General features: G+C 39.9%; 1 protein-coding gene across 1 annotated transcript in view; it reads right to left on the bottom strand.

The window, feature by feature from the left end:
* Positions 1-509: 509 nt before the first annotated feature.
* Positions 510-26,438, bottom strand: part of ZSWIM6 (zinc finger, SWIM-type containing 6) — a 146,337-nt gene continuing 120,408 nt past the window's right edge. The window contains 11 exon segments of the mRNA XM_010005408.1: positions 510-587; positions 589-1,256; positions 5,327-5,408; positions 7,915-8,078; positions 8,589-8,746; positions 13,540-13,675; positions 16,802-17,062; positions 19,179-19,325; positions 22,827-22,973; positions 23,258-23,434; positions 24,860-25,039. Coding sequence (XP_010003710.1) covers positions 510-587; positions 589-1,256; positions 5,327-5,408; positions 7,915-8,078; positions 8,589-8,746; positions 13,540-13,675; positions 16,802-17,062; positions 19,179-19,325; positions 22,827-22,973; positions 23,258-23,434; positions 24,860-25,039 — 2,198 coding nt within the window.

Below are 26,438 nucleotides of genomic sequence, written 5' to 3'. Positions count from 1 at the left end.
TGTGCCATGCTTCTGGATGAACAGCACTGCAAAGCCACGTGGTCAGCCTTTTAACTATTAGTATTTCATTTGTTGGTTTGTTTAAATATGCTGAAATGTAAGGATGAGTTACAAAGGAGTAAAGCTGAATCCATTCGAGGTACTTTTCACAGGATGGAGGTGTTTTGTTTGGTTATTAAAGCCATTGCAATATATGTTTGTTTTTGAGGCTGTGAACGTATACAGAAAGAACAGGAGAGCGATGTGGGCTTTTGCCACTTGACAACATATACTCAGTGTAAACCAAACCTTTTTTAACCTCTCTCTCATACAAAACAGAAAAAAGGAAAAAAAAAATTGAACACACAAACTCTCACAACATGACAGTTTAGTCTGCAAACTCAATATAACTATACACATATAATACCGGTGTGGCTCTGTTTCTTTAAGTTAAAAAGGATACAAAGGCAGGCTCAAGTAAAAACAAATGACCCTTCCCATCCCCAAATCACCCCATTCACATATTTTCGTCAACCAAACCGTTCACGAACCAGCATCATCAGTTTCTTTTTGCCTTTGTAGATTTGTTTTAGGTTGTCAATAAACTGTGTTAATGTAGGCTCCGTTCGTGGATGCCAAGAGTTGCCTTAAAGGGGCTTTGTCCAGTGACATGAGCTTAACAGAGTTCCTCCTTCCATGAAGTCCCACCATGCCAGGAGTGGTCAAAGTACACCTACGCAAAATGTCTGACAGTACTGTTGCACATTTGACACTTTTGACCACCAGAGGTATTATAGCTGCTAGCTCATTTTTCCCAAGGGAGTGGCTGAGCGCACATGCCCACAGAACGTCATTAATGGCAGGGTGTGTATCCTGATTGTAACTCAGGTTGAGATGTGTCATGGCCAAAGTGGCCAGCTTGTAGGCCCGCATGGGGTAACCACGGTGCTCCATGTATCGTGCTATAGTAAAAAGCTGTGAGTAGCTCATGCCGGTCGTAGCAGCATCGAGAACAATTTGGTAAGCGGTCTCGAAAGCTATGTGATCTTTTTCACATAAGGTCAGTGCAGAGAGGGCACAGTTTTGAGGATCCTTCATGGCACACTGTAGAGCAAGTGTCCTAGCACTGCTGGCCAGCTTCTCCTGCTGATGGCAGTCCAGATGCAGATGTACAATGGTGCTGTTGGACATCACTGTTGTAGCAACAATACTAGTAGCTTCTGTTGGAGTGAAAAGTGTAAACCAGTTCTGCATGATACTATCCAGTGCATAAACCCCTGGGGAAAGAAAGGTTTCATCAGTTATGGTTAATCCTGTCAAATACAGATGTTCAGCGAGAGATTACATTTGCAGAAGGTTGCCAGTACATCCAAGGGGACCTGCTTCAGCAAGAAGGGCTAACCAGACAGAACAGCTGGAAAGGACATTAAAACTAAGGCTACTATGCAAACTATGTAGCAATCACTGAAATGCAGAGAACAACAAAAAGAGCCTGCAAGATAAGCTTTAATTTCCCAATGTGACAACTGAACTGTTTTACTTGTTATTTAAGACAATTTGGATAACAAGTTCTGGTTTCCTTTCGTCTCAAGATGTCACACATAAGCAGCCCTCACACTGAACACTTAAAATGCATTTTTAACTTGATTTATCACCGTGCATCTCAAGGCATAGCACATGCACAAAATAATATGAAAGTATGCTAAATGGCTTTCTTAATAGAACACTATGGCACACCTTAACAGAACACACTAAGTACACCTTACAATGAAAAGAAAGGGAAAATCAGTTAGAAAATACTAATCCTCACCTCCTGCCAATAGCCTTTTCAGATACATCTTGTATCAAATTCACACGCACCTGAACATCAAGATCCTTATTAAGAAAATACTCTGAGCAATATTAACTACTGGATATTATCTAAAATAGGTATGTTACTTAGTAACACTTTATTCCTAGAGAGTGTGTGTTTAGCAGGGTGAGGAAGGGGCAAACAGACACTAATGGGTTCCATAAATGGAACCTTAACAGTCAGCTGCCTTACTACTGCTAGATGCAGTTTACTTGCATCTGTTAAGCCCACCTAAACCACACCCACAGGTCCTCATTTTCTCAGTGGGACTCTGATTGTTCCACTGCAACCCTTCACTCATGTGCAACAATTCAGCACAGCAAAAGAGTATCAGACCATCATTTAAACAAACAGGTTCCTTGCTTTGCCATCTTGATTAAGTCTCAAGGGTACTTTGCATGACATTATAGGTTCTTTATGAGATATTTATATTAGAATATGTAAACTAATTTAAAGCAGTATTAAACCCAGTATTTTATTTGCCAATATGCAACTGCACAAAATAATACCCAGGCACTAATACATGTAAGATAGCCTCAGCAATAATTATCTTAGCAAAGATATAAAAGCAATAAAACAAGAGCATTGCATGAAAATCTGCAGACACAAACCACTTTCTGGCTGGGGGAATATAAAGGCAAGCTGAGTTTTCCCATGCTACTGACAACATTAATTTCCCAGTTAAGCATAAAGCAAAGAATAAAGTAATCCAGAGAATAAGCAGCAGCAATCCTAGGAAGTTCTGAAACTCAAGAAGCATCTATGAAATACAACCCAACTGCAAGGTATGAAAAAAGAATAAACATAGTAGACAAACATGCTTTACAGAAATACCTTCCATGACAACTAGAACTGCTCCCTTACTGCACTAGTACATGGATTGCTTTACAGTACAGACAAGAGGACTGCACATACTGAATCACTGAATCACTAAGGCTGGAAAAGACCTTTAAGATCATCAAGTCCAGCCTATGACCTAACACCACCACATCAGCTAGACCATGGCACTAAGTGACACATCCAGCCTTTCCTTGAACACATCCAGGGACGGTGCCTCCACCAGTTCCCTGGGAAGTCCATTCAAGTGTCTAATCACCTTCTCCCTGAGGAAGCGCTTCCTAATATCCAACCTAAAGCTCCCCTGCAGCAGCTTGAGGCCATACCCTCTTGTTTGGTTGCTAGTTGCCTGGAAAAAAGAGTCCAGCCCCCACCTGACTACAACCTCCCTTCAGGTAGTTGAAGAGAGTGATAAGGTCCCCCCGAATCTCCTCTTCTCCAGGCTAAATAACCCCAGCTCACTCAACCTATCCCTATAAGACTTTCCCCTCTACTCCTTTCACCAGCCTTGTTACTCTCCTCTGGGCCTGCTGCAGCACCTCAATATCCTTCTTGAAGTGAGGGGCCCAGAACTGCACACAGTACTGGAGGTGAGGCCTCACCAGTGCTGAGTACAGGGGGAGAATCACATCCCTGCTCCTACTGGCCACACTATTCCTGGTACAAGCCAGGATGCCATTGGCCTTCCAGACCACCTGGGCACACTGCTGGCTCATGTTCTACTGGTTGTCAACCAGTACTCCCAAGTCCCTCTCTGCTGGGCTGCTCTCCAGCCACTCTTCCCCCAGCCTGTAGCCCTGCCTGGGGTTATTGTGGCCAAAGTGCAGGACCCTGCACTTGGTCTTGTTGAATTTCACACCATTGGGCTCAGCCCATTGACCAAGCCTGTCCAGGTTGTACTGCAGCTTCTTTCTGCCCTCCAGCAGATCAACCAGTTTCGGGCACCTCAATTCAACAGAGATACCAAGCTGCTGGAGTGAGTGCAAAGGAGGCAAACAAAGCTGGTGAAGGGCCTAGAGAGTAAGTCTGATGAAGAACGCTTGAAGGAGCTGGAAATGTTTAGTTTGGCAAAGAGAAGGCTGAGGGGAGACCTCATCATTCTCTACAACTACTTGAAATGTCATTGTGGAGAGGTTGGTGCTGGTCTCTCTTCACAGGTAATTAGCAAGAGAACAAGAGGGAATGGCTTCAAGGTGCAATAGGGGAGGTTTAGACTGGACATCAGGAAAAAATAATTCACAGAAAGAGAGGTTAGACACTGGAATAGGCTGCCCAGGGAGGTGGTTGAGTCACCACCCCTGGATGTGTTTAAGGGTCGTTTGGATGTGCTGTTGGTGGATATGGTTTAGGGGAGAACTTTGTAGAGTAGGGATGATAGTTGGACTCGGTGATCCCAAGGGTTTTTTCCAACCTGAATAGTTCTATGATTCTGACATTCTTCCCCAACTTGGTGTCGACCACATCCGGAGCCTTCCCCTCATCCACTAGGCAGGTCACCCAGTCATAGAAGGAGATGAGACTGGTCAGGCAGGACCTTCCTTCCCTAAACCCATGTTGGCTGGACCTGATCCCCTAGTTGTCTTGTACATGCTGCTTGATGGCACTCAGGATGATCTGTTCCATAATCTTGCCAAGGCACCAAGGTCAGTCTGACAGGCCTATAGTTCCCTGGATCCTCCTTCTGGCCCTTCTTGTGGATGGGCATCACACTGGCCAACCTCCAGTTATCTGAGACCTCCCTAGGCAGCCAAGACTGGTGATGAATGATTGAGAGAAAAAGCTTAGCCAGTTTTTCTGCCAGCTCCCTCAGCACCCTAAGATGAACCGCTTCCAGACCCATGGACTTGCTGGGATCTAAGTGGCACAGCAGGTCCCTAACTACTTCCTCCTGGATTACAGAAGAGGGATTCTGCTCCCCATCCCTGTCTACCAACTCAGGGGCCCAGTTGTCCTGAGGGTAGCTATTCTTTTTGCTAAAGACTGAGGCAAAGAAGGTGTTAAGCACCCCAGCCTTCTCCTTGTCCTCCATTACTAAGTCCCTCCTCATCCATTAAGGAATTAAGATTTTTCCTGACCCTCCTTTTTTATTAATGTATTTATAAAAGCATTTATATATATACACATATATATCACAGTCTAAGCTTGGATTTACTCAGGGGCTGAAAACAACTCAATACTAACAATGAGAATCCCTTCATTACATGCTGCCTACCACTTAGTAGGAGGCATCCTCTGCATTTCCTTCACCTTTTCTCTGGTTCCTCTTCCCGCAGCTGACCAGATAGCTCTCTCGCCTGCCTTTCAAAGCCTCATCTACCTTTCAAAGCAAGCAAAGCTCTAGCACAGTGCAACAGCCCGTAACCACAAGCCTTTTCTCTACTGCAGCCCCAAAACCAAATCCTTCACAGAGGGAACAAGGGGAAATCTGGGGTAATTCCCACAGCTTATGCACACCCCCACCTTGTGCAGGAAAAAAAAGTCACACTGCATTACTCAATTAGTGTCTTAGTTTGTGCCTTAAGAATAACATTCATCATTGCCTTCTCACTAAAGAAATTTTATAGATGAAGTGAAAATGGGAGACATTTGCAGAACATGGGTGTTGCCAAGATCAAGCCCTCTAATATAAGCTGACACGAGAAGCATCTCAGAACATACCTACTTCCGTTGCACATGTTACCAACCACCTCACCATTTCCCGCCGTCGCCAGTTAAGTGTTGACAACGTCATCCTCATCACCTATTAAAAACCACACAAAATACAAATTAATCGTATTGCAAACAAAAGCAATGTACCAACAAATACTGATGTTACGTGGCTCATATACGTGGAAGTTCAAAACGGCAGCCTGTAGCCCTCTCCATCCTGTTCCCTCTTTTTTATCTGATATGTCAAAATATTTGAAAAATACTGCTCAGCCAGCTTAGAATAGTATGCAGAGAGTAATTCCAACTGCAGATCCTTCAAGATTTGAGGAGAGAGACTGTTCTACCCATGTGGAAGAAAAAAACCCAAACCTCACAAACAAGTCCCCTCCAAAAAAACCAACAAAAATCCCAGTCAAATACCAATTATTTAAATTAAATTTTACCAGGTCCCCTCCCTCTATGCCCATATTACCTTGGAATTACATAACTGATCTGAAAGCCAAGCTCTCTTCCACACAGAATAACCTGGACAGGCATATATGATCTCACCACCCACAAGAAATATTAGAAACGGCAAAGCAACCCTTAGCTCCTGCAACAGTGTGACACCTCATCATCATGCAAATCGGAAGGAGACTTGTTTGTCTATTTACTTATTTATTCACAAGTTTTGGGGGACACCAAATTCACAGGTTTTGGGACACCACTTGCCAAATATGCATGCAGTGGTCACCTGCACTACTTTGCTCAGCAGTTCTACCAGCAGTACCTGTTTGTATGTGTGTGGTAATAGTTGCATTGATGTAGCATACAACAGGCAAAGAGAAGAATAGAAGTCCCTTCTGTACCTGTAGATGTGTCTGTGCCATTAAGGTTATGAAGTACAGAATACACCTGAGATGCTCCATGCCCATTTGGTCACACTAAAGACCTCTGTTCACAAACAGTTTAAAACCCTTCCCTCTGGTAAGTCACGTAACATATGCTGCTGTTGGAAATAAGTAGAAAGAAGCCAGGAGCCTATACATTACTCCTAAATCCAGAAAAATATAAGAGGCTTTTCTGTCACAGAGACCCCAGTGACAGAGTTGTAAAATTGTTGGTATTATCTCCTGGCCAAGCTGTCATTGCTGCAGCGGGCGCAGAGCAAGACACCTCTAAAGACACTGCTGTGTAGTTTACCATGTGAGGGAAGGAAGTTTCTAGGGCACATTAATGTCGTATGCCTTTAGACACTAGATTGTGAATACAATCGAACGGCCATTAAGTCAGGGGGGCAGGAAAGAAGGCTGTAGGCCACTAGACATATTTTTGCAGGAAAAGTGTTACTGTAGAAATCTACACAGCTATTTTTATCAGTAAACTGCTATGCATCTTCCTTCTGGAAAGCCTTTGTAACCTTGGGACAAGTCTTACACCAGTTTGGAACAAACCCTGGGACTGAGGAGAAAGTATGGGTTAATGATATCTTCTCATTAGATCTCACTGAAGACATTCTGATGACACCATCAAACACAATGGGGCACCCATGAATAGAGAAATACCCAAGTGTCCTCCTATCACTGAACAATACTTGGTAAATGCTTCAGGTGACACACAGGACTATCATAAGGAATTTTCTCTCTCTCAAGTAAGCAAACATTTAAGGCAGAAACATACTGAGATGAAAAAAGAATTTCCCAGCAACCTTGAGACTATGAAAGGCTAACAAAGCACACAGAATCTCAGCTTTCTGATTAAAGACTTCAGCTTCTAATAATCTAGAACAGGCAAACAGTACCATCCTTTGCTATGAGAAGCAACTGGGATAATACACTTTCCCCATAAGTTTTTTAAGTTCCTTTTACTGAAGAAAAATAATAAATGGTCTTCTAATCTTTGCATGTTTTTTTTCAAGAACTCCCTGAAGACGAATGAATAGATTTATTTTTGTTAAAGTGAACTGTGTAAACTCCAAGATTCATCAGTGCCAGTTACTGCAGATACCTGCAGCTTAGCTCTTCCTTTCATCTTGCAAAGTTCTTCCTGAGAGTCTGATTTGAGTTTCTTGTACACCTCAAGCTGAGTCTGATCCATCTGACCATCCCACAGCTTGTGGAGTACAGCATCTCGATGAAGGCAGTGAGAAGGCTGCTGTTAGCACTGAAACAGGTCATTATGGTTAACCTTGACTTTCCCTTGCAATTCAACAAGCACCTAGAAAAACTCGTTATGGAAAAGGAAGGGCATAAGTGGTAAGAATCCCTGTAAGACCATGCAGAAAATACAGTACATTTCTGGCAAGAAGAATAATTTTGCTTTATAGCCAGTCTTGTATTTACTCCCAAACCCATTGAACTGGTCCTCTCTCACCCCTGACTGTAAGAGTGCCATGCAGCCAGCCAATCCCAGCTCTCCCTTCCACCCAAATGGCACAAAGGGGCTGCACAGACCCTTGGTCTATATTTACTAGTCTATCAAGTTTTGTATCAGAAAGCAAAATCTAAAACTGCCACAGTTCAAAAAGGGTATGGTCCTCAGTGCTTAAAATCTATACCCACCAACACTGGGTCAGATTCTTTTCTTCTACTTGTAATAATAATGAATGAAGAAAATACCTGAAGGCCCAACTCCAGAGAAACTTTCAGCAGAGTGATGTCTGGCAAGCTGTCCATGAGTGTTGCTATTTTAAATGCATCTTGGGCAAGTTTGAAGATGTGTGATGAGGAGTGGATATTTTTCTGGATGGATTCTAACACTGTTTCCAGCCTCCGAACATCACCTGCAATGTGTAAACAGAATCACCAAAATAGAACAAGCTCCCATAACATCCAGACATGCATTATAATTGAGCGTGCCATTGCCATGAAACAGTATGATGCTTCAGTTATACACATTTTGCGATGCCTCCATAACTAAATCACATATGAATGAATGCCACAAGACGGCACAAACTCCTCCAGTGCCTGATGGTGTTAGTGCAATACATGGCCAAAAGTCATCCTGATTTGTTAGTTTTAGAAGTAATTTGTCCACCCCTGGGTTTCATATACTACACCACGTTCCGTAACAATGTAAAAGCTTTCTTATCAGCCTCAAATCAAGCTCTAGCTAGCTTTACTACTTTGCTAGAAAATTAAGTGACAGGTTTAAGCCACTGCATTTGTTGAACTCATTTCACGCTCTTGTCAGACTACAATTTGGATTCCTAAACACAAGTTTTATAATCTGTTTACTCCATGCAGTATTAAAAGCATACATTTAGTTGAGTACATAACTGACAGCAATGTACCTTTGGCTGCTGTTAGCATGGTTGATGCCAGTTCACACTGCTGGGATTCAATGTGACTTAAGGTGAACCAGCGAGGATATCGGTTCGGAACAACAGATGCAATGTGGTGTGGGCGGGACAGGTCTCCTGAAGGAGCTGTAGATTCCAATACTAGTAACCTGAAATAAGGAAGAAATCCTCTTTCATTAAATACTTTTTATACTAGGTTATTCATGAGCAAAACCAAAGCTGCAAGAACACCTGACCTGGTTTATGAAATGTGTGGTTTTGGTAATGAAAAAGGAAAAAAAAAAAAAAAAAAAAAAAAAGACTGGAAAACCACTTCTCTTCCTGAGCAATTTTAGAACTCCATTTGGCAAACTTGCCTACACTAGTAGGCATCTACAGGAATTCACAGTACAATTAAAGCATTCATTAGCCAAGGCAGCAGAGACTTTCTGCATTGTGCACAGAGCTGCAGCTTTTTGTCCCTGCCCTTTTTCAGTCTTTGAACCACAGCCTTAGGAAGGAAAGTGTAGTTACCCCTCCACTGCACTTAGAATGTGTACCTCTCAACATCAGCAACACACTTTCTGCAGTTACATATGCTCAAAAAGTGAGAGGAATATTCAATGAGTGATTTGGATTTTGGACCTTGCAATAAATTCAGACATGAATTTAAGTCCAAAAAGGACATCTTACTATTCAACTATGACTAGTTTTTGAAGTCCTTAAATTTAAACCTATTAAAGTTTCATAATGCACAACAATCTGATGTTAGTTTCTCAAACATCAAGTGACAGAGGAAGTTTCCTTTAAAGTTACTTTTCAGGCTCCATTTTCTGCTCCATCCTGAAGCAAAAACTTCTTTGAGTATGCAGCAATCTACAATAGTGTCATCCATCAAGGAGAATTCATACTTTAAAAATTCCAGATAATGTGTTTGTTGTTGACTACAACACCATGTGATGGACCACAAGACATTCAACTGATGATGGCCCTTACAGCACCAGTACACTAGACACTACATAAATGTCAATGTAAAAAAGTAGGAGAACAAAACTAGGTATTTTTATGCAATGCAATTAAGCATACTTTCAGGACACGAATGGTTAACAAGACATTAAATGACAGTAATAAGACAATGTCCTGAAGAAAAGCCTTTCCAGTGCTTAGCCTCTTGATCATGGTTAACATCTGAGTTCTGTTCCACCAGCATTCATATGCAAGTGATTTTCTAGTAGGAAGTCATCTAGGAGGACAAAGGAAATTTTCTCTTGTCAATAAAATCATGACTACTGAATATTCAAAATCCAATGCATCGTGATTCTCCATAGGAAGTCTTTCTTACGGAATAAGCTCATTTAAACTTAACTTATAATTTCTTGCATTTAAATAAATACCAAAATTCTTTACGTAACTGGAGTACATCAGGTTTTCTGCAGTATGATCGTTCCACCAGTTTTCTATAGGTTCCTCAAGTATATGAGAGTATCTTTAATTATTCCCGACACCTCTTTCCATGTCTTTACATGCACAAAAATAAAATATATATAAACGCCTCAGCCGATTTTTTCCAAGCACAGAGAGAGGGCAGGGAGAAGATATGCCTTATTAGATGGTTTCAACAAACAGTAAAAATCCCAACTATCTAATGCAAAAAGGGATTAGTAGGCTATGACTAACAGTAAATAGATGAAGAGTATGAAAGAAGGAGGCTGTTTTGGGGAAATATTTTGTAACTCTTAAGTCCATTCCCAGCTTTTATGTTATTGTACTGAGAAAAGAAATGCTATTATGAACTGGTGGCTTTCACGCAGTTTTGGCAAGATTAGGGAGCATCAAAACAAGCAGAAGCAGATTTAGCATTCTTCACTTCCCCCACCCCTCCCTTCAAACATGAATTATTTAGCTAGGTTTTGAGCAAAGCTACCTTGTGATTAAGCATCACCATTAACAACTGGCTTCGAAAGCCTGGGTGAAATTCAGGTTTAGCAAGGGATCAGCCAAACTAAGCCAAATATTCAAGTTCAGATTCCAAGTGAGCAGACAACTAGGTCATTGCAGATCCACATTCTCCAAGGCTCTGCTCCATTTGTTTCAGCACTGAAAAGCTGAGAACTGCAGACAGAAGTGACCAAGTAGAGCAAAATCCTGTCCTTGCAGCCTTGAGATGTAATGAAAGGCTTTATGGTCTCAGCTTACATGGATTTCATACTGAGTGTTCCACACACTGTGCTTCACTTCTAAAAGCATGAGGAACCACACAATTTCTATGAGGCACCTTTACTAATTTCCACATTACATTCTTGTCCTTGCCACAGCCATTTTCCTCCTGATGTACAAGAAAGGATAATCAGGTTTTCCTCTTCTGATCCATTCTACCTCACAACCATAAGACAGACTTCCTGTTTTCATATTTGCTTTTTTCTTGTCCCACCAAAGCAGTATTAAGTTACTTTTTAATTTGGTTTGTACTGCAAGTCCTTTATACATTGAACTAGCATTTTGGTGCAAATGAAAGAGTAACCAACCTTCTTCAGGAGAATTTGAGAAGTACTGAGGAATGCAGACAGGTACAGAATAGAAAGTGTCTAAATCTGCCATCACCACTGTCCATGATAGCACTCCACACTTCTGAAGAATGCCAAATATAAAAATACAGAAAGACTGATTGTCTTGGGCTGAACTCTCTGCCTCATAAAATGGTGACAATAAGGCTATGGAGAACAGTCCTCATTATGCTGATGTCTCCTGTGATTTTACCAGATGGAAATGAACAGACAACTTGCTTGTTGAAACATCAAGCTATTGGAGAGCATCCAAAGGAAAGCCACAAGGATGGTGAAGAGTCTGGATGTGATGTCTTATGAGGCGTGGCTGAGGTCACTTGGATTATTCAGCTTGGAGAAGAGGAGGCTGAAGGGTGACCTCACTGGAGTCTATGGCTTCCTCATGAGGGGAAGAGATGGGGCAGGTACTGATCTCTTCATTGCTGTGACCAATGACAGGACTTGGGAAAATGGCAGGAAGCTAAATCAGAGAAGGGTTAGGTCAGATATCAGGAAAAGGTTTTTCACCCAGAGGGTGGTTAAGCACTGGAACAAGCTCCTCAGGGAAGTGGTCACAGCATCAAGCCTGCCTGAGTTCAAGAAGCATTTGGAGGATGCTCTCAGCACATGGTGTGACAGGAGTTGGACTCAATGATCCTGAGGGGTCCTTTCCAACTCAACATTTTCTATGATTCTCTCTCTCTCATACTAATCTATTTGAAAATTAACTTCTTTGGCTGAGATAACAGCTTCATACCAAAAGATGGCTGGAGCTACCCACTTGGATCTTTCCATGTCTTGTTTGTTTTTCCAGTTGTGAAAGAAAACTTCCAGAAAATAAGTTTTCTGTTGTGACTGGTTTCTGGGGAAAGCCCAAATCCTCATTCAAAAGGAATGGCATGCTGTTATCACATTCACTGAAGAGTTCACTGCTGCTGAGGGATGTCTATTCCAGCCTTTCAGCATGGTTTCAGTTGTGAAATTGAAGGAGGAAAACTCCACACAAACAATATTGACGAACACTTTGAGTTAATAACTAAAAGAAATCCACTTCAAAATACCAAGCAAACCCATCCACCATTTTGTACTATTTTGCTGATCTGATATGACCAGGGTAACTGATGCATTTAACTTGCACCAACAGAAGAGGGGTGTACTTAGATGGGCCAGACAACTTTCTGATCATATGTTTGAATGTTCTCAATAGGCCACTAGTAATGCACTTTTGTCTTCTCATAAGCAGCAAGTATGCAAGGTCATTCTTCATATTTCTCTTTCCTTAACAACAATTACTAGACACTCTTGAAAAATAAAAAGTAAGCAGGCCTTTGGGCTGACTTCATAGTAGCTATGCTGTGTTCCTATATATGCCCTCCCTTTTAGTTCTTTGAACATAGAATTATTTTCTCCCCATTTAACTTTTTGGAGAAACTAGCTCCAAAACACACACCTCCAAACCACTAGGACACAACATGTCTGATGAAGTTAAGCCCTACTTACATGCATAGTTTGTTCTTCAATCACTGTGCAATAATTTTTGATAATGATTAGGAAAACCCAAGGTTTTTTTTTAATCTGGAATTTGATGGCTCTTGGTATTCAGTTGTGGCTAGCCTTTGTCAACCATCAACTACAAGGTTCTTGACAATGACCAGACAATCTAGATGGAATCTGTTTCTTCCCTGGATTTTCTGTGGAATACAGATTTATCACTGATCATTTAGGTCCCTGAAGCTTCCTTCAGAAGGCTTTTCTAAGCCACTATTACCAACCTGGCATGCCTTGAGAAAAAGTCAGCACACACAGAGCACTCCCTGAGAAACATCCTTTTTCTGATTACTGAAAACAAATGGGATGCAAGTCAGACATTTGGTCGTCATACGACATACTCCATTTAAATTCCAACATTCACCTACAAGTGGGGACTAGTGCTGCGTTATAAAGTACAAGAAAATAAGTACTGGCTCAGACTACACCATACAGTTTCAAACCTATCATTGAGAACTAATTTATAAAGAAGGCCAGCAGAACAAACAGTCCCACTGAACAGGCTAAGCAGATGATCCTGAGACTGCTGGTGAGATGCCTGTTTCCTCGTGTTCTCATCAATAAGATCACACACAATCACACGGGTGAGAGAGTACATGTGTTAAAGCTGTCATTGTTTAACAAAAAATCACATGCCCCAAGACTGGATTTGTAATAGTGAAGGCTAGATAAACACTAACTATACATTTCTAAATTATTATATTGCAGTTACTAAAGACATCAGTTGCTTTTGCAGATGACACAATCGAAGTAATTTCTCCTTAAAGGGAAGAATGCTTCACTTAGAAAAAAAATTAGGTCTTTGTTATCCAGCTTTTCCCCCTTTTCCCAGTCTCTCTCCCAATCTTTGTAGACAATTCCTGAATACATACCGCATGGCTCTCAGTGCAGTTTTGTATGCCAATTCAGCATCATGAGGTAGGAGAGAGGTGAAGAGATACTTGGCAAATGTGTGCATTGGAACGCTCTCTCGATGGATTACTTCACCTAAACCACTATATGGTCCAGCTGCAGGAAAGAGAAAGAAAATGTCTATCTTTGCATACTAATAAAACCAAACTTCTGGACCTTTAAAAACATTCATCAATTCATAAAATTTGTATTCAGAGACAAAGTTTGCTGTACAGAAGGCAAAATTATATTGCTATTTTCCATGAAATATGTTACACATATATACATTGTATTACAAGCATATTAAATACCAGATATTCTTTGAGACAAGACAGACTGCAAACTGTATAGTACTAAGTACAGTACCAGTGCACATACAAATGGTAGAACAGCTGCAGTGCTCCATGGGTTCATTCAGCCCACAGTATACAAAAGTAGAAACTCATAAACCTATCTTTGTTACATTATGTATGTAAACCCCTTACACAACTCTGCCAGTGTGACTGTTCTGTCACAAATCCACCAGAAAAAAAAAAAAGTGGTTACAGTGACAAAATGCCTATCTTTAATTGAAGTTACATGATCAATCACCACAGCAGCACCTGATCCCTATTAATATCTCACCTGGCATGAGGCATTTAAATAATCCTTTGGTCTGGACTTGGTCACCAGAGAACAAAAGGTCAGATCTTGAACCAAAGCTGGTTTTGTTAGTCCATTAAAGCCACATGATCTTAAAGATTGTATTTGTTGTGCAAAAACTATCCCATTGTTGAGCCAAAGGATTTTGCTCACACTCAGTGCAGCAGTGTAGTATTTCAACTTCCTAACAGCAGTGTCAGGATTGACAGCAACGAAAAAGCAAAATGCAACGAGCTCCCTGCTGAGTTCTGAATGCTCATGGTGCATATGAACCCCGTTTTTACATTTTTTTTTCTGCAACCTTAAGACTGTTATTCTTCTTAACATAAAAACTATGTCTAACAGGTTTTCTGCTTCAGTGACTAGAGGTTCAGGCATTTAATGTTGCAAGATAGAGAGTACGAATCTTAGATTGGACTACTGTGGCACAGATAGCAGCCAGGAGTCTGAGAAGTTTTTACTACTTCTGCTACTAGATACTCCAATGGACGACACTCAGATGGATGAATGACTGTGTGAGCACATGTCTTCACTGCAGAGTCACATGTCATTTAAACTGCATCCAGTAGTTGTTTACATTGGAACAGATTAGGAGAGCAGACGAGGAGGAACAGCTTAGTTGCCTCAGCAATGTTTTTCTTCCTGGTGCATTAGAACAATATCCAAAGATAAAAATCATCAGGCATGAAAAAATTGAGCTCGATAGGTGGACACTTCTGAAGACTGGAGCTAATTACAAAGGAAATATCGATTAAGATTAGTAGGTGACAGTGTGTCTCAATTATTTAAATTGAAGTTGAAAGCCATTCAAAACTTGTTGGCATTTCTTCAGTAGAAGAAGCAATTTTATGTGCGTCAGTTGGTGGTCCAGTCAGAAACACAGTTAGGACATAAAGACTACATGACAAGGCATTTATATGAAAATATATTCTGCCATTAACTTAGCAGTCAAGCAAAAAATTAGAACAGTTATTGCAAAACAATCTTACGTTCTGCTTTCCCATGCACGCCAAATGGCAGTTACAAACTGTATGCATTAATCTGCATTAACAGCATAGGAATCAGCTTAATATTGGATTAAGCTTCCTTTATTATATCTAGAGAACTTTCACTATAAACACACAATTTATATGATTAGCATCTTAAATCACTGGATATATCTTCCTTCATGTGAGTTAGCAGTTTCTGCCTAACCTGGAGTAAAGTGAAGCCAGATTTCTCAGCACATGCAAGACCATCATCGCACACTGCTGACCACAGCAATTTTGTAGGTAATTATAAGATTTCCTGTTATGATAACTTGTTTACTACTCTGAGAAAAGTTAAGAAGTATTTCAGTGATCAGAGTAGGAACCTAGAATTATCTAAAAATATTAGTGAAATCCTGCCTCTTCTTCATAAAGCATCCTTACCAGTAAACAGATGCAGCAAACTGATTTTATAATCCATAGGATCCCTGTATGATTGACAATAGCTGAATCCAGTAAGTAACTGCTCTTGCCCAACAGCCATAAAGTAGCAGTACAGCCACATCATAATGGAAGCTCTTGTATGGTGTGGCTTCTCTGCAGTTTCAAATGGCACCATCAGTAAGTACCAAAGAATCTAAGGATCCAGACAAAAATGACTGAAAGCTGAGAACCCTAACAATATGCTGCACCTCCTCCATTAAAGAGGACATTTTAGAAGATGAATGTCACATAGAAATAAAGCAAAACCTTACTGCTGTGTAGCAGTAATCACAACTTAAATAGAGCAGTACACACTCCCCACCATCAATTCAGCAAGCACTCAAAACTTGAACCAAGCCTCTGGCTAACTGGTTCCTCTAAAGTATTTTCTTCCATTAAAAAAAGCCAATAAAAACTCAAAAGACAACTTCAGAACTCATAAGAATCAAGTGCTGTTTGTTAAGCCTTTTTAAAAGCTAAGGCAAAAGTATGCACTTTTTTGGTACCAGTTTCGCAACACACAGATAAATTTCCAAACACAAATTCTTTATCTTTGTCAAAATTTAGTCACAAGGCCAAGCTTTAACCATCAATATTTGACCATGTATTTCAGTTTTCACATATGATACAAACCTCAGAAGCAAGTAATTTTCGTAATTGTTACAAATAAAACATTACATTTCTGTCCCAGCAGAAATGTAATGAGCTCCTTCTTTCCTTGGGAATAGAGGTAAAAATCTTCACATTTACAAAGCTGACAGTCTTTTTTCCAGGATACAAGGAACACTTCTAATTTTGCTACTTAAAAAATACTAATTATATCTGATGTCTGCATTATTTAATTTTGAGCCTGGGTTGTATTGTCAGGACACCAAGATTATAACAAGCAACAAACATAACAAACAAAATGTAATAAAAATTGAAGCAAAAGGCTTTCATGTCGACAGATGCCTTATCTCTAGAGTCATGTGAAAACTGAAGTATGTTTGATTTTCATAAGAGATAGGAAACAAAAAATTTTGCTGGCATTCTACATAACAAAAAACCAACACCTTAAGCATGTAAGGCAGTTTCCACAGGAATACTAATTCTGTGTGCTTGTGTAAGTGAAGACAGTTTAAAGAAGCAGTTAGCATCTATATTGAGCTACCTTCTAATAGGAAGACTGCTTGTTTTCGAAAAATCTTCACCATAGTATCATCCAGTGTGATATCCTGTAGCTTAGAAATGAGCTGCTCCTCATTTCGACAAACCTTCTCTTGTGTATATAAGCCATCTGGCATTATTCGTTGCTGTCCCAATCCTATCAATGCTACTTCCACAGCCAGAGTTAAGTAAGATTCCCCTTCTTCTAAGAACTTGTGTGCAGGCAGGTGCTGGTACTCCAGAGATTTGCATTGCCCCATGTTCTCTGTAAGAGGTGACACAAAAAAGGAAAACACATCATTCTAACCCATAATCTACCTATAATGCTGCATATAAAAGAGTCCTCTGTTAGTATTAATTTAAAAAAATTATTTAAATTACTAGTGCAATCTCAAAATCCAGAGATCTAAATTATCCAATCCACCTCTGTATGCAGAAATACACAAAAAATGTTTTAAATAACCCACTCAAGTAGAAGTTTTCATTTTAAATTTGCACAATTTAGAGAAAGGCAGTTTTTCCAGCTTTGTGCTAATGAGGCAGAAACTGGAAGATCCATTTTTTCCCTACCCATTTCTGAACCTCCTTAATGGGCCTAATGTGTGAGACGCAGGGAAATGTGCGTATATACCCGCCTAGATTCCAGCTGAAGCGATTATGATTTTGCAAATATAGAAGGCCTAGGAACTACACAACTTCTAAGCATCCTTTGCTTGCTGACGCTCTTTTCAGGCTTTTTGTATTTGTTACTGTTCTATTTATGATAAAAATGTATATTAACACTAGAAGTCCCACTTTTAATAAAGATTACATGTAAATAACATGTGAATTCTAAATAGACAATGACATAAATTGCTGTAAAGAGTACTACTGATTCATTTGGCACTTCAAAGACATATATGACAGAATGCTATTCCAACCCATAGCAGTTCACAGTTTAATTTGGGAAGTAAAAGTTATAATGGACAGATGTAAGGAGATGACAACTACAGCAAATGTGAGGGCTGAATGCAGTTGATATATTGCATATACATGTGTGAGAGGATTTTCAGCACACACTTTTTATTTCATGGGGTTAGTTTTGTGGGTTTTTAAAATAATTATAAAGAAACTTATTTCCAATTACTTTTAATTAAAAGTTCTTCCAGAACTGGTGGATATGGGATTAGAATTTTACTAATGAAAATCTAATTAGTTAAAAGGAATTTTGAGGCAAAGCCCCAAAAAGACTGCAGATGTGCACATAGAACAGCTGCAGGTAGAGGGATGAATACAGTTTCTGTCCACATAGGTGGTTATGGAGGCTAACAGAGGTGGAAACTGAGAATAAGAAATCAGTTGAGTTCCTGGGAAGCACATACAAAAATTAGAATGGGTGCACACATCCTCTTCCAAATCACGTATTGATACTGCAACACTACTTTGCAGTTCATATCATTTATACGTTGTGTATGTTATGAATTTCAAGTGTTTTGTCACAAATTTGAAGTATTACGTACACTTGCAGCTAAGTAGTTCAATAACATCCTGGGCTGCATTAAGAAGACTGTTGCCAGCAGGTCAAGGGAGGTGATCCTCCCCTTCTGCTCAGCACTGGTAAGCTCACACCTGGAGTGCTGGGTCCAGCTGTGGGTTCCCCAGTACAAGGACATACTGTAACAGATCCAGTGTGGGGCCACAAAGATGATTAAAGGACTGCAGCATCTCTCACAGAATGTGAGTCAGGTGCGATTATTTGCCTGGAAAACAGAAGGCTCAGGAGGGTCTTACCAAAATGTATAAATATCTGATGGGAGAATGTATAGAAGACAGTGCCAGACTCTTCTCAGTGGTATCCTGTGACAGGACAAGAGGCAATGGGCACAAACTGAAATACAGGAAATTCCATCTGAGCATAAGAAAACACTTTTTTATTGTGAGCGTAGTTGAACACTGCAAAATGCTGCCCAGAGAGGTTGTATGGTGTTTGTTCTTGGAATTATTTAAAACCCAGCTGGACATAGTCCTGGGCAACCTGCTCTAGGTGACCCTGCTTTGAGCAGAGCAGATTATCTCCAGAGGTACCTTCCAACCTCAGTAATTCTGTGATCCTGTGACTTCCTGCAATTTCCAAAAAAGAGGACAGTGCAGTGTATATGGAGAGGGCTGCTACTATAAAGTCTTACTTGCTTTTAATTCAAGTGTGAAATATGCCATTGTCTTCCAGAATGTGTAACTGGTAATTTTTAAGTGCTTTCATTGTGTTTTCTTAAGGAATTCAAATGTGAGTTCCTACACTATAAAAAAATACTGGCTTTGAAGCTGATTCAGAAAGGCAAAATAGAAAAATGCCTCTAGTAAATTAAGACGCATAGAAGATTGCTTCCTTTTCTTGGCCTTACCCATGAAGTCTGAGAATCCATGGAAGCTCTCATCATCCACCCTGCAGGCTTCCATCAGGCTATTGAAGAGGGTGCCAATAGGGTCCAAAGGGTGTCCCACCCAACCTTCAAGATTCATTATTGAGGTTACTCCTTTGTGGAGAAGTTCTGTGACAGAAAAGATGGAGAGGGGGGAAGAGAGCAGATATTAGCTCCTCAAAACAATTACAGAAGTAAAACTGATTAAAATGCTCTCAGTACATAATTCAGTGTTTTTCCGTAAAACTGATTAAAATGCTCTCAGTACTTAAGTCAGTGTGTTTCCAGTACCTTCTACTTGGAAGGAGAAAACAGCATCTTTCAGTGTGAATTTATTGCCCTTTGAATATGTTAAAAGAAGAAGAAAAAAAAAGAACTAAAGCCAAACATTTTGAGCGCTAGTAAAGTGTATTATGGGTCAAAAATTTCAACAGCAGTCTTTTAAAATCTCTTAATACCAACAACTCATCTGAAAATGTCTGCTGAAAAATTATAGCAAAGACTCTTTTTGGTAAAATATTCACAAGTTTCCTCACTCAAAAAGATGAAACACCATTTTAATATTTTAATTTAATCTGATGGCTCTGAAATAACTGAAAATATCCTAAAGTATGTTCCAATGTCATAAATAAAATACCATGTTTATTGCAGAAATAAACTCAGGATGACAGCTCTTTTGAAGAAAAAAAAAAAAAAAAAAGGTTTAAATGAGGTATTGTCCTGGTCAAACCAGTACAGGTATACAAGAAAAGAAAAATGTCCCTAAAGTGGATCCAGTGCGTTTTTATAATTTTAAAATTTCAGTCAACAGTTAGCTTCACGGATACTTCATTCTGTACATCCATCACACAGTCAGAATATGAAAAAATTGTTCAGCACAGTGAACTGAAGGAAGTGTGGTTGTGGTAACATGTTACAGATTCCTCAGTTCCTTTTCTTAACTAAGAATCTTACAGCAAGAGTTTCCTTTTGACTCCGGCTTCCAATTTTTTTCCTTCTAGACACATACACGTGTGACCATTTTAAAACTCTATGCAAGATATCACAGATGCTCCGTTTCTCTGCCTATTACACACTAACTTGCACCTGCACCACTCTCTTTTGTTCACAAAGTGCCATGTTTCTGAGTAACATAGAATTACAGAACATATGGGGTTGGAAGGGATCTTTAAAGGTCATCTAGTGCAGGCCACCCAGCAGTGTGCAGGGACCTTTTAAACTAGATCAGGTTGCTCAGAGCCCTATCAAGCCTGACCTTCAACGTTTCCACGGATGGACCTCCACCACCTTTCTGGGTAACCTGTTCCAGTGTTTCACCACCCTCATCATTTTAAGATCCTCCTAATGTCCAATCTAAATCTACCCTGCCCTAGTTTAGGACCACTGCTCCTCGACCCATCACTACAGATACTTGTAAAAAGCCCCTTCCCAGTTTTCCTGTAGGCCCCACTCAGGTACTGGAAGGATACTATAAGGTCTCCCTGAAGCCTTCTCTCCAGCCTAAACAATCCCACCTCTCTCAGCCTTCCTTCACAGGAGAGGTGCTCCTACCCTCTGACCCTTTTTTGTGGCCCTTATCTGGACCTGCTCCAACAGGTCCGTGTCCCTCTTGTGTTGAGGACTCCAAATCTGGGCACAGTACTCCAGGTGAGGTTTTACGAGAACAGAGTAGAGGGGAAGAACCATATGTGTTATTTCAGAGCTTTTAAAAGCTGCTTCTTGGCTATTTAACAGTATATGACCACAAGAAGAAACACAGCCATGTTGTCAGGAGGGTGGGTTTTTGTGAAGAATTCACTGATATACAATATAAAAAGCAAACAAATACCATGACAGACAGTAACAAGTCACTGTGATTAATCCTTTTTGGTAATGTTTCTGACTTACTTATGCTGTATTTATTCTGTTGCACTGAAGTATGAGCTTTACTTGTGTCACGCTAAACACTTCAGTCCTAAAGTCACATAGACATTTAACTTTAAATCATGCAAGTGGTTCCACAGATGACATATCAGTCACATGAATAAAAGCTAAGTAGAATCATGCTGTGTTTGCTGAACTAAAACTAAAACCTAAGGCTGGGCTGTGGCTACGGAGTTCTTCTGTTTATAGAGAAGAACAGCACATTTTGCAGTGTTAGAAGTGTTGTTTTTTTAAATTCCACATGTATGAGGAGAAAAAAAAAAAGCAACAGTGTACGACAACATAAAAATGGCAAACTACTTTGTTTTGAGGTAAGATGGATAGTATTTCATATACTCCAGTTTTTATTCACAATAGCATAATACTACTTGACAGCTATAGAAACTGCTCACAGGTAGAGGAACATAACGTAAGTATTTAATGTCTAGATATTGCATTAGCATCTGGGAATGAAAAGGAGGTGTACTGCAACCAGCACCTTTGCAGCAGACCCTTCACACCAGCCAGTGTTATGCACACACACACACTGACTTATGATTACGACTCTCTCACCCCTCCAGTTTGAAAACTTAGAAAAGCTGCAAACACTTGTTAAGGACAGAGACATTAGATGATAAAAAGACTTAAAAAATTCTTGTGAGTAATAATAAAGTGTTTGCAAGTTTTGATCAAATCTAGGATCCACAATATTGCTAAAAACCCCATTCTCTCTTGGGTACTGTGGGAAAAAGTAAGGCATATAGGAACTGCCAGACAGTCTTCTAAGTGCTCATTTCGGGGAAAACTTCTGCACACACCCTTAAAAAATTTACACATATGACTTTACACTGGTATTTTTTCCTGCAATGCACAAGCATACAGATCATTGAGAGCAGCAACAAAGATCTAAATAAAATTTCAATAATGTATTCCTGTAGCAGCTGAAGAAATAATTCAACTTTTTTCATATGCATTCTTTAACAACAAAGCCATTCGCTACTTCCACTGTCACTTCAAACTAACAAAGCTCACTGCAGGATTATTTTGGGTAGCAAGGATTACATGGCATAGAAACTTGCCTGAAGAAGAGCGATCCTTACAAAAACAAAACAAAAAACTGCTCATCAGAGGAACACTACAGAACTTTAAATTAAAAACAGTGTTTCAAAACCAAAACAAACCAAAAAAGGCAATCCGCCTTACTTAGAAACACTAGAATTTTAAGCATTTTAACAAATACTTTTGATACAAACTCCCAAATGTGATGAATGTATGTAACACAGACTTTGCCTCGTTGTTACCCTCAATGTCCACTTTAGACTTATATCCGGCAAGTATAATTTAATAGTTCAGCTAAATTACGTTGGAGGAAAAAAAAAATAAATTAACAACTGACATGTCAAATGCAGCCTCTGCTTAAAAGCCTGTAAATTACACAGGGTGAATGTTTTCACTCTGGGACCAAAACCCCAGATTGGAATACAGGCCCCCATCATGCAAGACATACTGTAGAAGACAGAACAGAGCTCCGGCCCTCCAGAGCTCACAATCCAATTTACAGAAAACCTCCAACATCCAGAACATGACATTACCACTATGATCATTTGGACTGAAGAGTTAGTCACTTCTTCCGCTTTAGTTTTAAAACTCGTTTTCTCATGCAAAGTTCCAGTCTGGTGTTATTGTCACCTCGTACGTCCTTTGCCCTTCTCTTGTCCCCACATTTACCTTTCTTCTGAGCCCGGAACATTTCCAGCTGTTTCTGCTGCTGCCTTCTTAGTGTATTAACAATAGCTATTGCTAGCCTCAGTGCTTCTCGTGGGTATCCATGAGATTGTAATGCATCCACCCTCGCACAGGCTGTAGGAACATGTTCTAAAAATGGAGAAAATAATTGAGGGATAGCAATGCTTCCATGTCTGCAATGGCCTGTTTTGCTAGGTTTCTCAAATGGGCTTTTTTGTTCGTTTTTTTGGTTTTGTTTTTCAAGCCATGCAAGAGAGACTTAAAGGACTATTTCTGAGCCAGCATTTCAAGGGAGTCTCTGTTCTTTTAGCCAGGCTTTTCATTCATCACCCCACCATCCCCCCCAAAATAAAGCTATAGAAAATGAACAAAGCAGCAAGTCATGGAAACATCTTTCCGGTTTAGCCACTTACCATGCCAGAGGGGCCACCCATGAGAGTCAAAGAGTGAGTTTTCAGTGTCGTCATGGTAACAGTAGTTGGTGTATAGGTCACTGCTGATAATGTGCTGTAAGTGGCTGTCCTGCCAGTGCAGATCGCACGCCTCAATGGCTCGAGTGAACACTGTCCGATGTGGCCTGTTTGACGAATCTGTCATTTTCACAAGTTCAGAAAGATGCATCAGCTTTTACTTATTCATATGTGAATCAGTTATTCACAGTATTCTTGTCTTCTGCCTATTCACTAACCCCCAAAAAGCAGCAGCACGCCTTGCCACTATGCTATCACATGCCACTATGCCACAGCTATCTATCTGTCTGTCTATCTTTGCATTAAGAGAGATACCTACAAACCAGGATGGATGATGCTAAACATGACTTTGCAGAGGAAACAGCTAGAGATGAAGGACACTCAACAGTCCTTACAGAATTCCCCTAAAAAATAAACTACCAAGTATATGGCACACAGCTACTCAGGACTTCCCCAGTTTTTCTCCTCCTCAGACCTAGGAGCTGCCAGGATGAGTGACAGATAAACATCACATAAGATTTTTAGTTTCTCTTTGAGAAATTAAATTAACTTTAAGCACTTGTAAATGTCGTGTTTTGTTTTGTTTTTTACTGAACATCCTATGGTAAAACTGTTCTGTCAACATGGCACTATCCCTATAAAAGTTTAGATGCCATGTCAGTTACCACTAGTGGGCCTAAGGGTGGCTGAACATCACAAGACACAGGAAGTGTAACATCTCTGTAGGGAGTTATATGCTGAATGAACTTCTGCTCCTGGCTAGCTTTGAGATATAAAAATGAACCAGGTCTATTTCCTTCAGATGTAATCTTCCAAGAAAAAGAAACAAGGAAAACACCCATCTAAGTCCAAATATACCATCTCCCATGCATTTAATTTGAACTTTATCATATTGACTGAGGGTTTTGGCAATTATGAGGGTTTTTTTCCCTGCACCTTTTCCGGTTATTAGCAAAGTAGACATGTTTGCTGAAGAGGACTGTACAAGGCTTCTGTCAGATTTGGTCATCACATTTTAGATTATCAAGTGAGAAGAGACATCTCCTCCGAGACAGCAGTATTGCCTCTACACCGCTCACCCCCCCTGGCAATGCAGAATGCACACACAGAGCACATCACACAGGTAGCTGCTTTAGACTTTCACACACTCAAGTTTAATGCAGTTGCAACAGATCTCTCTTTATGTAGGTATCAAAGGTTTTGTAACTGCAAACAAAGTAAAAAACCCAACACCAGAAGGAATACAAGGTCACAATCAAGCAAAGAAAAAGCAAGCTTTTACATTACATACTTCAAGGACATCCAGTTTTCATGCAACATGTATTTAGAAGCATCAAGTGAAAAGTTAGAAGACCTAACTAAACAAAAATACTTGCTTTGAAAACATTGCAGCCCCAGCACAAAAAACCCACCTATTTATCTTTTCTGCAAGGACAGTATTAGTGAAAAATAATTTTGGCTGATAGTGCTGAATTCTGCAAGGCTAGAGTATATAAGATAGAGGTTATATCATATGTTGCAGTCAGTGCATATGTTTAGGCTCACCTTGGTTAGCATTTGCACCCTGAGGCAAAGCATTGGTTAAATTGGGCAGCTCGTTTCCATGGTTTCCATCTTCCCAGGGACACACATCCACACTGTTCCATTTTTTCAGCTGTTTTAGCCAACTGGCCTTCTGCTCCAACTTGCAGTGGGGATTTAAGACTATACACATCCACAGAGCACCTGATTTTAAAAAAATTGCTAAATTATGTTTTCTATTAAAAATGCAGCACTAATTGCAAACTTCTATACTGAAACACTTTTTCTACCCTCAAATCTACACTGCTTGCTTTCCAACTATGCCTAACACCTTGCAGAACTGATTCCCGGAGCAAGATCTTGGAAATGGTGAGGCCCATCTGATGCAGTTGAAAGATGGCACCAAGCAAAGCCTCTCAATTAAAAGGCATTAAGAGGTCTTTTATATTAGATAATTCAGAGTTCACAATGTATGGCTCGTCAGACAAGAGTATCAGTCAAAACCAAACAAGAATTCACATAAAGTCACACCAGGAAATAACTCAAGTTTTTCTTCTAATTTTTTGTACCAAAAGTGAATGTTGCCTTCCACAAACAAGAACTATGTATCCTCCAGCTTCACATTACAGGAACCAAAGAACTGCATTAGTAAGACATGTATTTTGTAAACATACTTCCATGCAAAGAACCTAGCAGAAGTCCTGCTGATCGTATAACTCATTGCCAAACACATCTGAGTCTCACAGATCCAGTAAACAGTAGTTTTGCGCAGTCTGATAGGAATATTTTTTTTTTTTAATTGCAATTACTTCAGTAATTTGTTTATACTAGAAAATCTGTTTTACATTTTCAGTTTACGAAGCTTGAAAGGAAAGCTAATTTGCACTGATATTTCACACCTATCATCACATTGGAACCTGCTTCCCAAGACTATGTAGCAGGGCATGCATAAATACATCAGAGCTTCTAGCAACAATTTTTAAAATTGAAAGATTTTTCTCAGAATCAGAAGTCTTAATCAGTGTGAACTTTGACAGACGCATGAAGACATCTGAAAGTACTGTTTAGTAACAGTTCATTTGCTAATTAAGAACATGACTTACACACTACAAGAGATCTAGACAATATGCCTAAACTATGAAATCTTCATGACAGGCTGGAGAAAAAAAGAATAACAATTCTTCTAGTTCTTCTAGGATAATAAAATTCTCACATTGAAGTATTATTTTGCTAACTGAGAACGCAAAATGGATACCCAGAGCAAAGGCCATTACATTACATTCATTCCTAAAGTAACTTGGCACATCGGTATGACACAGCACAGGAGCCAATAGAAACACAGCTTGATCCTTAAAGCTGCAAGTCTCCTGCTACTCAGATCAAGATGGAATGGGGAAGTAATATCTAAGAAATATGAAAACCACAACAAAATATTATACTGTACAGTGCAGAACACCAGAGACATGCTACACTACTGCAGATTCCTACTGCACAGTAGTTAAATACAAAGAGTGAGTGTTTTGGTTTGAAGTACCCAAAACCTGCCATGGGAGTGAATAAGGCCAATATTACTTTTAAAACCTTCTTTAAAAAACAGATCACT

The sequence above is a fragment of the Chaetura pelagica genome, unplaced genomic scaffold, assembly GCF_000747805.2.
Source record: "Chaetura pelagica isolate M959 unplaced genomic scaffold, ChaPel_1.0 scaffold37, whole genome shotgun sequence".
Lineage (NCBI taxonomy): Eukaryota > Metazoa > Chordata > Aves > Apodiformes > Apodidae > Chaetura > Chaetura pelagica.
This window is presented reverse-complemented; position numbering and strand designations above follow the sequence as displayed.